This window comes from Dama dama, chromosome 33 (genome assembly GCF_033118175.1).
Source record: "Dama dama isolate Ldn47 chromosome 33, ASM3311817v1, whole genome shotgun sequence".
Taxonomy (NCBI): domain Eukaryota; kingdom Metazoa; phylum Chordata; class Mammalia; order Artiodactyla; family Cervidae; genus Dama; species Dama dama.
Window position 1 is genome coordinate 49,127,821 of NC_083713.1, and position 12,725 is coordinate 49,140,545.

A 12,725-nucleotide genomic window follows, 5' to 3' on the forward strand; every position below is an offset into this window, starting at 1 on the left:
AGCCACATCACCACCCGCCGCCTCTGCAGAAAGGGCCCACAGAGAGGCACTTTCATCATGCTGAAGGACAGGTCCCGGGCCCGAGGAAAGCATTTGTTTCAAGGTCTCTGTCATAACAGGATGACTGTTTCTGTACACCAGCCACAAAGCCAGGGACCAGCCCAGCTGGACAGAACCTTTCTTTGTGACAGGGACTGGCGTGATGTGACCTCAGCTCACACCATAGGGCCAGCGGGGCCCCACACAGCACACGTCCATCCAGCGGCCAAGCAAGCCCAGAAGAGAGCCCATAGTGAGCGGGAAGAGTCCTGTCATCTCCCGGGAGGAAGGCGGAGGGGAGGGGGGTCCTTAAAAACACTCTGTGCCTCCTGGTGTGGCCTCAGAGTCAAGCTGCCCTCCCTAGGCTTTACCAGCTCTGAGTCTAGGTCTTGCTGAAGCAGAAGAGTTAGGTCCATTGACTGGCAGGTAAGAATTCAGGGAGGACAGAGTCATAGCTGCACATCAGGGCGCCTGAGGAGGCTGTCGTGGCCTCCTGTCATCTCTCCATGTGAAATGGTGGCCCAAATGTCGCTCCAGTTGTTGTTGCTGTTTAGTTGCCCAGTTGGGTCCGACTCTTTCGTGCCCCCATGGACTGCAGCCCGCCAGGCTCCTCTGTCCATGGGATTCTCCAGGCAAGAACACTGGAGTGGGTTGCCATGCCCTCCCTCCAGGGGATCTTCCCGACCCAAGGATCGCACCCACGTCTCTTAAGTCTCCTGCACTGGCAAGCAGGTTCTTTACTGTCTGAGCTACCAGGGAAGCATATGTAGCACCACAGCCTCTGGCAGAAGGGGCCAACAAGACACCCCCGGCTTGGACTCCTAAGGCTCTCGCCAGCCAACCACACAACTCAAGCAGGCTGTGCCCAGAGACTGCAGAGACCAACCTACCAAATGCCAGTGGCCAGCCAGGATGCCGGGCCCACCAACCTGGGGGCACCCACGCCACTGTGCCCAGGCAAGGGCATGCTGTGTCTTCAGAATGGAAGCGTGCCTCCTCACTGGCAGCAGCCAGGGTCACCCGCAACCCTGGGAACCCAGCCTCTGTTCTTTCCCTTCTTCCCTTCTCTACTCCCATTCCTACCCCTGCCTTTCTGCAAGGTAGTCCATATGGCCTGATGGAAAAGGAATAACTCATAAAATAAATATCCAATGCTCATTATGGACCCACCAGAAAAGTGGGGGCAGGATAGTACAGAAAAATTCAAGTCAGACAAACTCAGGTTCAAGGTACAACCTCACTAGTCCCTAAACCACCTGGCCAAGTTACTTCACCTCAATTTCCTCTTTAGTACAATGGGAATAATAATACTCACACATCTCATAAAGTTGTAAAGACTTAAAATGCAGTAACATATGTAAAATACATACAGGGTACCTGACAGATAACAGCGGCAAAATAGATGTAATTCTTCTTAAAAGTCATATATAATAGAATAATAAAATCAATCTGGTAATATCCCTGAGCTTAAAATTCTCCAGTGGGGACTTCCCTGGCGGTCCAATGGTTAAGACTCTGCACTTCCACTGCAGGAGCTATGGGTTCAATCGCTGGTCGAGGAACTCTGGTCCTGCACGCTGTGTAACAAGGCCAAAAAAAAAAAGTTCCACAACTCTTCGCCTATAGGATAAAGTCCATCAATTTCTATCCAACTCTGGTTCTGCCTAATTTTTTTTAAAGATATTTATTTCTATTTAATAATTGTTTATTTGGCTCTTCATTGGAACACTTGGGATTTTTATTTGCAGCATGTGAACTCTTAGTTGTGGCATGTGGGACCTAGTTCCCTGGCCCCGGGATCAAACCCAGACCCCCTACATTGGGAGAGTGGAGTCTTAGCCACTGAACCACCAGGGAAGTCCCCAGCCTAACTTTTTAGGGCTTATCACTCTGCACCGTAAGCTTTAGGCTTTGGTTTTTTGCTGTTCCTTCTTCTTGTACAGCCCTGCATATTCTATGCTCCTCAGATCCCAACCTTTCCAAAAAGCCTTCCTTAATTCTCCAATCCTCCTCCCCACTCACCAAAATTAACAGTATCAAGTGACTTTCTTCTATGCTCCCATAGCATTTTGCACACACCCATCTTAAAGCACATAATCTCTACATGTATAATAACTATGCAAGCATCTGCTCCTTCTTTATACTCAAAGATTTCTGCAGAGTCCTAGGTGTCTTAGTGACTTCAGTCCCTAGCAATACTTAACCATATGGCAAATACCCAGTATACTCACATTGAAATATGAATGAAAGAAACAATCAAATGGACACAATTTAAAGAAATTAGAACTGGAAAATAAGAAACCATCTTCTCTAGCACTGGATGATCTGCATCCAGTTAATCTGGAAGGCAAATGCCAGGGATGGCTTCTGTACATGGGGACACAGTTACTCTGATTATTTCAGGAATAGTGCCCAGTGACCAGAGTTTTTAAATCCTAGAGCATCCATAGGAACCTTCCTATTTATCATGCTGGTACCCACAAACCCTATCTCCTCTTCTAGAAGAAATGGAGAGAATTCTACACTCTTTCAGATGACATTTTGAAAAACACACACCAGGCCAAGATGGGAGTGCAGGAGATGCCAGAATGCTACAATCAAATGTTCAAAATATTTTTTTTAAACCCAGTGAAGTTGAAGGGAATGCAAGGACCAAGAGAGAATAAAGCTGTCTAGTTAAAAGGAGTCTCTCTGATCTCAAAAACCATTAAGGGTTTAGATAGACTTGAAAGGAAAGCACACCAATCTACTATATTACCATGAATTGCAGAGACTTACGGGACTTATAGAAGTCATTTGATTCAAATCTTGGCCTCTAGAAAAAAAGATTCCCACTGCACCACCTTCCATTCCTGATGTAAACAAGGCTTATCGTGGCCAGAGAAACCTCAGCTGTACCTGAGTAATCTATGCCAAGCAGTTCTTTCTTATATTACCTACATTTTATCTTGCTGACAGAGAAATACACAGCCACTTCCCCTCATGGCAGCTTCAGTGGATATTTTCAAAAAAAGTTAAATTTGGTCTCCATTATGCCCCTAATAATTTCCTTTTAAGGGAGAATAAGACACTCTTTATTGCTACAAAATGAGTATGTTGATGCTATATTTATGGTGCCCAAGAAATGTCTGTTTACTATATCATATCAGAGCCTGACTTTATTTTAGATGGTTTTCTTTGTGACTCCCTGTCTATTAGGGACTCAAGTTATCCACAGTTAGGAAGTCCACAAGAATCCCCCCAACTAGGGACTGTCCATTTCTGACATTTCATATTATAAAAAAAAAACCCAAACACTGAAAGGGACCCAAACTTATCTAGTAAATAAAAACTCAACGGTTATTAGTATTATTTGTTAATCACAGGATTTTTAAAATATGGAGTGCATCCATCTCTAATTACAATGTCAACTTAGAGAGGGTGGGTGTATATTTAAATAGCCCTCATGCTTAGCACAGCAAGCAGTAAATACTATTTGGTTCTGATAATGAAGGAGGAGAGAAAAAGAAGGAATTCTGGCTTATATGTGATTACGTTAATAAAAATATAAAAGAGACTGATAATAGAGGGGAAGAAGGGCTGACTAGGAGCAAATAAGAGCTATATACTCCAGAAAGAGCAAATACGTTTAGACAGAGAAGCAAAAGAGTAGAATTAGAAGACAAAATTACCACAGATACAAGTCCAAACTATTAATTCAAAAAAATCTCACATTCTGGCATATTTTTTTTCTCTTCAATTTTCTGTAATAATCTTACTGTGAAGACCTTCTAATTGAATTGATGTCTGCAACAAGAACATAAATAACCATACACCTCAGCAAGAAATGGTACATACTGACAGGCGTCTCCCACACAGGTGTCCAAGGTCAGAATGAATCTAACAGATGTAATCAGGGCTGATTTTCATGCCTTTCAAATAGTTAGGTTAGTCAGCTCAGCTTCTAAAAACAAGTGGATCTAATAGGACAAGGAGTTTGGGGTTTTGTTTTTTCACTTTTCACTCTTTAAATCTAGCACTACCTATGAAAGTGGCAGCATCAAGACATTTGAAAGCACAATTACTGCAGCATTCAAATCTGAAAGCAAGGATTCAACGATGAAAAGCAAAGGAGCAGGAGATGCCCCTTCAGCTCTGTCAGCTCTGTCCAGATGGCGAGCTCCCCAAGGGCAAGCTCTGTCCTGCCCCTGATTTGAAAGGGCAAGGCAGAGAAATGTGTAAATTGCTTGGCTCCCTGCTATTATTTTGACACAAATCCTTCAGGGCCAAGGCCAGTCCCAGAAAAAAGAATTGATCTCTAAGACACAAATTCAGGCTTTAGGCTACCTACGTGGAAGAACAAATGTCAGGGTCTGGGTGGGACGATAGAAAGTGGGTTAGATTAAAGTATGATTAAGGAATGCTGAGTAGTAAGAACAACTCACTAACCAGAAAGGTAATGTGTCATCTTAGAATGCTGCAGAAAATTCCTTGATGCCCAAGAATTTCCCACCTTTAAAGCTTCTTTCTGAAGACTATACTTTCAGAAATCATTTCTACTGACACATACACACTACTATATAGAAAAACACTAATAAAGACCTATTGTATAGAACAGGGAACTCTACTCCAAACTCTGCAATGGCCTAGATGGGAAAAGAAGCTTAAAAAGAATGGATATATGCATACTTACAACAGATTCACTTTAACCTGAAACTAACACAATATTGCAAATCAATTATACTCCAATAAAATTAAAAATAAAAAATTAATCTTCTTTCTGAAGAGGCAGATGCACAAAACAAATCAACCAAAAAATATACAACTGGAGCATCAGAATAGATGTTTTTCTCCTGAGGAGGTACTATAGCTTCAGCAATATTTTAAAGCCATTACAAAAATAGTGTGACTATATCTTACCCTGCTTTTAAGCTTCTAAGTGACAGAATGACTCTGCCCAAAAGGTGGCAAAAGAAATAAAGAAATCTCCTTGGAAAAGAGGTATCAAGGAGTTAAATCCTGACATCATAGCAAATCAGGGCCAGAGCTTGCTATAATTCAGTGTTTCCAATTAGCAGGCCTCTGCTTACGGTCAAGGTACATTGATTTCTAGGCTGCAAATACCACTTAACATTTTCAATTATTCTGAAAGGCCCAGGAGAAAATAAAGAAACAGCACTTACCTTTGACAATTTGCTTTGCACACGCGTTGTAAACCTGCTCTTGAGTCGTGCTGGGAGGCAACACTCTGTCGAAGACATACGGCTTTCCTTGCTAAAAGAAGAAAGACAAAAGAAAGAGAGATGTGAAAAAACACATTAGACATTCATGAATAAAAAGCACTAATATCAGTTAGATCATAGGCACTACATCACCAATGCTACTTGTCAAGGCAATTCCTTACTAAGATGAGGGAAATTTTATAGCATGAACGACACCTTCATTGTGTGTATGTATACTATATGTTGAGATCAGAGAAATGTTGTGTTTTTTTTTTTTACTTGAAGCACTTTTTCTGATGAAAGATAGGTTGACACATTCATTCATTTATTTAAATAAATATTTAGTTACAGAGAGCTTCTTCTGAGCCAGGCATAGACTAGATGCTAACCAAATCAGAAAACAGTCCTTCCTGGACAGCATCAGTCAAGCGTGGCAGATAGCTAATAAGCAAGAAAATAAACACACAGGAAAATGCAGAATGCCTGGGTATAAATTAATGGGACAGAAGGGACATGAGGGCCAAAGAAGACCTCTGTGAAGCAGTACCAGTTAAGTGGATCTTTAAAGGATCAGGAAGGTTGAGGCACATGAAGAACAATTGAGGCAAAGGGTGGAGCAGACAGCAAGGGGCCTGGGGTGTTCAAGGAACTAGCACAGCGGTCTCCAGCTTTCTTGGCACCAGGGACCAGTTTTGTGTAAGACAGTCTTTCCATGGACCAAGGAGGCGGGGATGATTTGGGGATGATTCAACTGTATTACATTTATTGTGCCTTCTATTATTATTACATCAGCTTCACTTCAGATCATCAGGCATTAGATCCCAGACGTTGGGGTCCCCTGACGTAGAGGGTAGACAAGAGGAGATGGAAAGGAAATGGGGAGCCAGTGCATGCTGGATACCTAGACAGGGTTGTAATGCACTTGGACTTTATTCACTAGAAAGACGCCATGATCAGATTTAAGAAGCTGCTCTTCCTAGCCAGATGTTATTGTTCTCTGTCCCAGATTATTCCAGTGTTTTCTTCACATGCACAGGTGGTACCTTAGCTGGGTAGACACTTTGGAGAAAAGGAGGGCATCTATAAAGTAAGGGCTTCCCTAGTGGCTCAGATGGTAAAGAATCCACCTGCCAACGCAGGACACCCAGGTATGATCCCTGGGTTGGGACGATCCCCTTGGAGAAGGAAATGGTAACCCACTCCAGTATTCTTGCCTGGAGAATCCCATGGACAGAGGAGCCTGGAGGGCTATAGTCCATGGGGTCACAAAGAGTCGGACATGACCGAGTGCTACTAACATATACACTATAAAGTAAGTCAAGTGCTTTCTCCAGGTGTGGGCTCTGGGATTTGGCCCCACGATGCTGGGCTGTGTGCGACTGAGAAGGTTCAGAGGGAAGGGAAGAGGCTCTGCTGTGCTGCTCCGTAAGCCCTGAGCCCCGATTCTCCGCCTCTCAGCATTCAACAGGCAACTACCGAAGTTCCTGTGCCAGGCACTGTGCCCTGGGGAGGCGGGAGGAGGACAGACAGGGCCTTCTCCCCAGAGGACCCCCATCACAACACCTCCCTCTCCCACAGCCTGCTCCACCCAGGCGGCCCTTCGCCTTCACTTTCCCCAAGGACGTGCAGCAGCCAGGACAGGAGCAGCGAAGGGAGAGAAGGAGGGAGCCCAGAGCCTCCTGCACCCTCACCCCGCACCTCCACAGGCGGCTCTGGATGCCGGGAACCACCCAAAGCCAGCCTGACACCTCAAAAAGATAACTGCTCATGGGGGATCCAAGGACAAGGCTTGTTACATCCTATAACCTTCACACAAATGGAAGCACGCAAGTGTCAGCCTGGCTTAATGTTTCTCTCACTCCTTTATGACTGGGAAGGCTGCACACCAGTGAGGCCCTATGTGTTACGGCCGTGTTTGAGCTTCAGCCTTTAAAAAGTGAGACTGCCAACCAGGGAAATAAGCTACTTCCAGCCTAGTCTTAGGGGGAAAAAAATGGAGAATTTTGAGGTACCATCAAAGTTTGCGTTTCACAAAGAGCAGAGCCAGTCGTTCTGTTACAATTATGCAATTACGCAAAGGGATTATTTCACTCATTCAATCAGTGAACCAAGTATTTGGCTTAATAATCAAGAGAATATTCCTCACCACAATCTATTGCCAGTGATCAGCCCACCACATTCTTACTAGATTTACCTATTTGTAAAATTCGACTAAATGTCAGTAGAGTAAAAAGGTTTGCATAAACATTTACAGAGTTTGCCTAAGTATGTGTCATCCACTAAACCTTCTGGAAAGAAAATGCAGCTCTGCTTAATTTAAAACAAATCCATTATTCCTCCAAACTTAATGAAAGTCACCAAAATAAACTGTCTTATTTACAGCATGATTCTGTTTTAGGTTTTACAGAAAATGCACTGACACAGCAGAGAAAAGGACCTATTACAGTACACGGTACAAAAATAGGACTCCCCAGTTTTGCCCTTTAAAATGTTGGTTGGGTACGTTATGCTTCCACTTTAAGAGAGGTAGAAACCAAGAAATCTCTAACTCCTCATTTCAATAATATCACATTTATCAAGTGACAAACATATAATACAACCATTTTCCATAAGCAAAAGTTAATTCCCAAACAGAAACTGCCTTTGAGAAAAGATAAAATTTAGAAAATGATTTGCTATGAAACTTATTTTGTCAGGATCAGAGCATAAATTAGTTAAAATTGTAAGCATTTCTATGTGTCTTTTCATACACTGAGTTGGTCATAGCCTTTTATTTTAGGTGAACCTTAAAGTTGAGGAACTAGAATCTGGATTAGAATTTAGTTACTGATTATTTTCAAGAACTGATTTATGGCATAGTGTACCAGCTGTATACAGCTGTATACATTTAAGCAACAATAACAACTAACTCATCACTGTTGTTTTAGCAAAGGAACGAAAACCTCACAAATCCTGGTTGAGACTGCAGCAAAGACCCCTAGGAAACCAGAGTCTCCCTGTTTCTGAGGGAGTCTCCCCATTTCAGAGTCTCCCACTATAGCTAAGGGTTTCAGTGGGCAGGCAGTGGGCCCAGCCTGCTTCAGCTGTACTGTTTGCATCTGCAGAAGAAATTTTTGGATTTACATTTTAATATGGGTGCTGAGTGCTAACATTAGAACCTGAATGACTAGGTTGCCATTTACTCCTTCCAGAGACACTTTGTTTTCCAGGCATCTATTTAGCGCACGGTCCTCTGAGGCTTCTCTGGCTACTCTGTCCATGTCCTTTGCTGACATCTCTTCCAGACCAGTGTGTCTGGCCCCAGACCTCAGCCTTCTCTCTATAATTCAAATGAACATGTCAGCCTTCAAATCTGGCCCAAGCTCCAGATTCATACACTCAGTCACCTGCTGGATATTTCCACTTGATGTCCATTAGCCATGTCAAGCTTAACTGGCCAAAAAAAGAACGATCAGTTCAGTTCAGTTCAGTTCAGTCGCTCAGTCATGTCTGACTCTTTGCAACCCCATGAACTGCAGCACACCAGGCCTCCCTGTCCATCACCAACTCCTGGAATCCACCCAAACCCATGTCCAGTCGGTGATGCCATCCAACCATCTCATCCTCTGTCATCCCCTTCTCCTCCTGCCCTCAATCTTTCCCAGAATCAGGGTCTTTTCAAATGAGTCAGCTCTTTGCATGAGGTGGCCAAAGCATTGGAGTTTCAGCTTCAGCATCAGTCCTTCCAATGAACACCCAGGACTGATCTCCTTTAGGATGGACTGGTTGGATCTCCTTGCAGTCCAAGGGACTCTCGAGAGTCTTCTCCAACACCACAGTTCAAAAGCATCAATTCTTTGGCGCTCAACTTTCTTTATAGTCCAACTCTCACATCCATACATGACCACTGGAAAACCATAGCCTTGACTAGACGGACCTTTGTTGGCAAAGTAATGTCTCTTATTTTTAATATGCTGTCTAGGTTGGTCACAACTTTCCTTCCATCAAGAATCATCAAGCCCTCTATATCTGAATAAGAATTGCACCACTAATCACCTAGTACTCAGGTCAAAATCATTTATTATGTTTCATAGATTCCATATCCAAAACACAACCCAAATTCTATCACTTCTCACTACCTGCACCACACAACCCCAGTCCATGCCATTATCGTTTCTCATCAAGACCACAGCTTTAGTCTCCTGACTGGTCTCCCTGCCTCCATTCTTGCTCCAAACAATCCAATGTTCACTTAGCAGTCAGAGTGAGCTTTTGTAATCGATAAACCGAATGAGCCCATCTCCCTTAAAATTCCCCAGTGGTTCCTATTAGACTAGACCCTCTCCACCCTGAGCTCCCTGCATCCTCCTTCATCTAACTACAGTGTAGCCCACTGGACTTCCTTCTGCACCTTGTTTATTCCTCAGCTCAGAGCCTTTGCTCTTAACTCTTCCTTTTTCCTGGAATTCTCTCACTGCAGATCTTCACTGGGCTCACCACAGGTCTTCATTTGACTGTCTTTACCACCTTCCAGATGCCACCTCCAAATTCTCCTTTGAAGGCTTCCATGGCCCTAACAAAAGCAACTGCACCCAACCCTGATATCACTTTCTATCACATTACTCTATTTGGTTTGCTCCATAGCAATTAGTATGTGACCCATTTTCAACCAATCAAATGGACCACTACTATTAAAGCATCTAACCAGCTAACACAGAAGCCATATAAATGCCAAAACCTAAGTGCAGAATATGCAAAGCTGCTGCAATTTATGAAAGGAATCTGGGTGGGACACATACTCCACATACATTACAACTGAAAATGAAGTAACTCAGCTTTGCCATGAAAGCCTTTAGCAGAGCAGTGCTAACTGCATGGGAGCAGTGTAGCTAAATAACTTAACCAAGATCACATACAAAAAAATAACAGCAGATGGTTCTTACATTTTTATAGTTGAAATTAAAAAAAAAAAATCAAACCACCAGAATTCCTATCAAGTTGTTGGGAGCAAATTGTCTATGAACCATATGGCCTGTCTATTAATATCCCAACCTGGAAGGAATATTACTACTGGGTACAGAGGAAAGCAAAGACCCCCTTAAAGATTTAGAAAATCCTCACCAGAAGGAAGGTGAAGGAAACTGAAATTAATTATCCCGAAGAAGAGATAATCAAGAGGTAATCCTTGACAACAACAACAACAAACAAACAACCCAATTAAAAAATAGGCAGAAGACCTAAAGAGACATTCCTCCAAAGAAGAACTACAGATGGCAAATAGGCACATAAAAGGATGCTCAACATTGCTACTTATTAGAGAAACGCAAACCAAAATTACAATGAGGTGCCACCTCACACTGTTCAGAATGGCCATCGTCAAAAGGGCTATAAACAATCAATACCAGAGAAGGTGTGGAGGGAAGGGAACCCTCCTATACTACTGGTGGGAATGTAAACTGGTACAGCCACTATGGAGAACAGTTTGGAGGTTCCTCAGAAAACTAAAAATAGATTCAGCGATTTCACTTCTGGGCATATATTCAGACAAAACCATAATTCAAAAAGATACCTGGTGGTCCAGTGGCTAAGACTCTGAGCTTCCAATGCAGAGGAGCATGTCGGATCCCACATGCTACAATTAAAGATCTCGAATGCTGCAATGAAGATTGAAGATCATGCGTGCTGAAACTGAGACCCCAGCACAGCCAAAATAAATAAATAAATATTTTTTAAAAATGATACATGCACTCCTATGTTCATAGCAGCACTATTCATCAACATCGAAACAACCTAAATGTCCATGGACAAAGAATGGATAGAGAAGATATGGGACATATATTGGGCTTCCCAGGTGGCACTAGTGGTGAAGAACCCGCCTACCAGTGCAGGAGATGTAAGAAACATGAGTTCAATCCCTGGGTCAGGAAGATCCCCTGGAGAAGGATATGCCAATCCACTCCAGTATTCTTGCCTGGAGAATCCCATGGACAGAGGAGCCTGGAGAGCTACAGTCCATAGTGTAAACAAAGAGTCAGATGTGAGTAAAGCGACTTAGCATGCACTCATGCGTAGTACATACATACAATGGAATACTACCCAGTCATTAAAAAGAATGAAATAATGCCATTTGCAATGACGTGGATACAATTAGAGATTGTGTAGTAAGTCAGAAAGACAAATACCATATGATATATGTAGAATCTAAAATATGACACAAAATGAACCTCTCTATGAAACAAACAAAATCAAGGACATAGAGAACAGTCTGGTGGTTGCCAACAGGCAGGAGGGTGGGAGAGTGTAGGACTGGGAGTTTGGGGTTAGCAGATGCAAACTGGTATATACAGAATGGCTAAACAACAAGGTCCTACCATATAGCACAGGGAACTATATTCAATATCCTGTGATAAGTCATAATGGAAAAGAATATGAAAAAAATGTTGTGTATATATAAATATATAACTGAGTCACTCTTCTGCATAGCAGTAATTAACAAAACACTGTAATTCAACTTTACTTCAGAAAATTAATTTTTTTTAAAAAGAGGTAATCTAACAAGACTATTAACATTTTTATTAGCATATTATCTAATAACAAGATATTGGTCTTTCTGAGACCAACAAAGACTAGTGACCAAAGTGGAGGGGTGGTGGCAATGACTTGCATGATTTTTCTTCTATCTTTAAGAAAGGAAGAAAAAGGAAGAATAAAAAATTCCCCAGAAAGATTAAAATTCACTCTGTGGAATTATCTTCAGACACTGAGTAGAGGAAGTGATTACTGAGAATAATCACTGGGACTTCCCTGGTGGCCCAGTGGTTAAGAATCCACCTTGCAATGCCAGGGACGCAGGTTGAATTCCTGATCAGAGAATTAAAAGCCCACATGCAACTCAAATTGCTTTTGAATTGTGGTGTTGGAGAAGACTCTTGAGAGTCCCTTGGACTGCAAGGAGATCAAACCAGTCAATCCTAAAGGAAATCAGTCCTGAATATTCATTGGAAGGACTGATGCTGAAGCTGAAGATCCAATACTGACCAACTCATTTGAAAAGACCCTGATGCTGGGAAAGATTGCAGGCGGGAGAAGAAGGGGACGACAGAGGATGAGATGGTTGGATGGCATCACCGACTCAATGGACATGAGTTTGAGTAAGCTCCAAGAGATGGTGATGGACAGGGAAGCCTGGCATGCTGCAAAGAGTTGGACACCACTGAGGGATTGAACAACAACTAAGCAACAACTAAGCAACCATTAATCTACTTCTGTCCTTATAGGTGTGCCTGTTCTGGAATTATATAATATGTAGCTTTTTCTGACAAGTTTCCTTCAAATACAATGTTTTCAAGGTTCATCCATGTTGTCTCATGAATCACTTCATTCACTTTCAAGACTTGAATAAAATTCCATTGTATGCATTTACCACATTTTATGAATCCATTCACCTATTGATGGACATTGGGTTGTTTCTAGTTTTCGGTTATTATGAGTCCTACTATAAACATT

The 12,725-nt window shown here is 42.5% G+C and overlaps 1 protein-coding gene across 3 annotated transcripts in view; it reads right to left on the reverse strand.

Annotated features, from left to right (window-relative positions):
- Positions 1-12,725, reverse strand: part of KIF5C (kinesin family member 5C) — a 151,253-nt gene that overhangs the window by 98,133 nt on the left and 40,395 nt on the right. For all 3 annotated transcript variants that reach the window (XM_061135114.1, XM_061135116.1, XM_061135115.1), the window contains exon 2: positions 5,202-5,292. In XM_061135114.1, the coding sequence (XP_060991097.1) occupies positions 5,202-5,292 (91 nt within the window). The remainder of the gene's footprint in view (positions 1-5,201; positions 5,293-12,725) is intronic.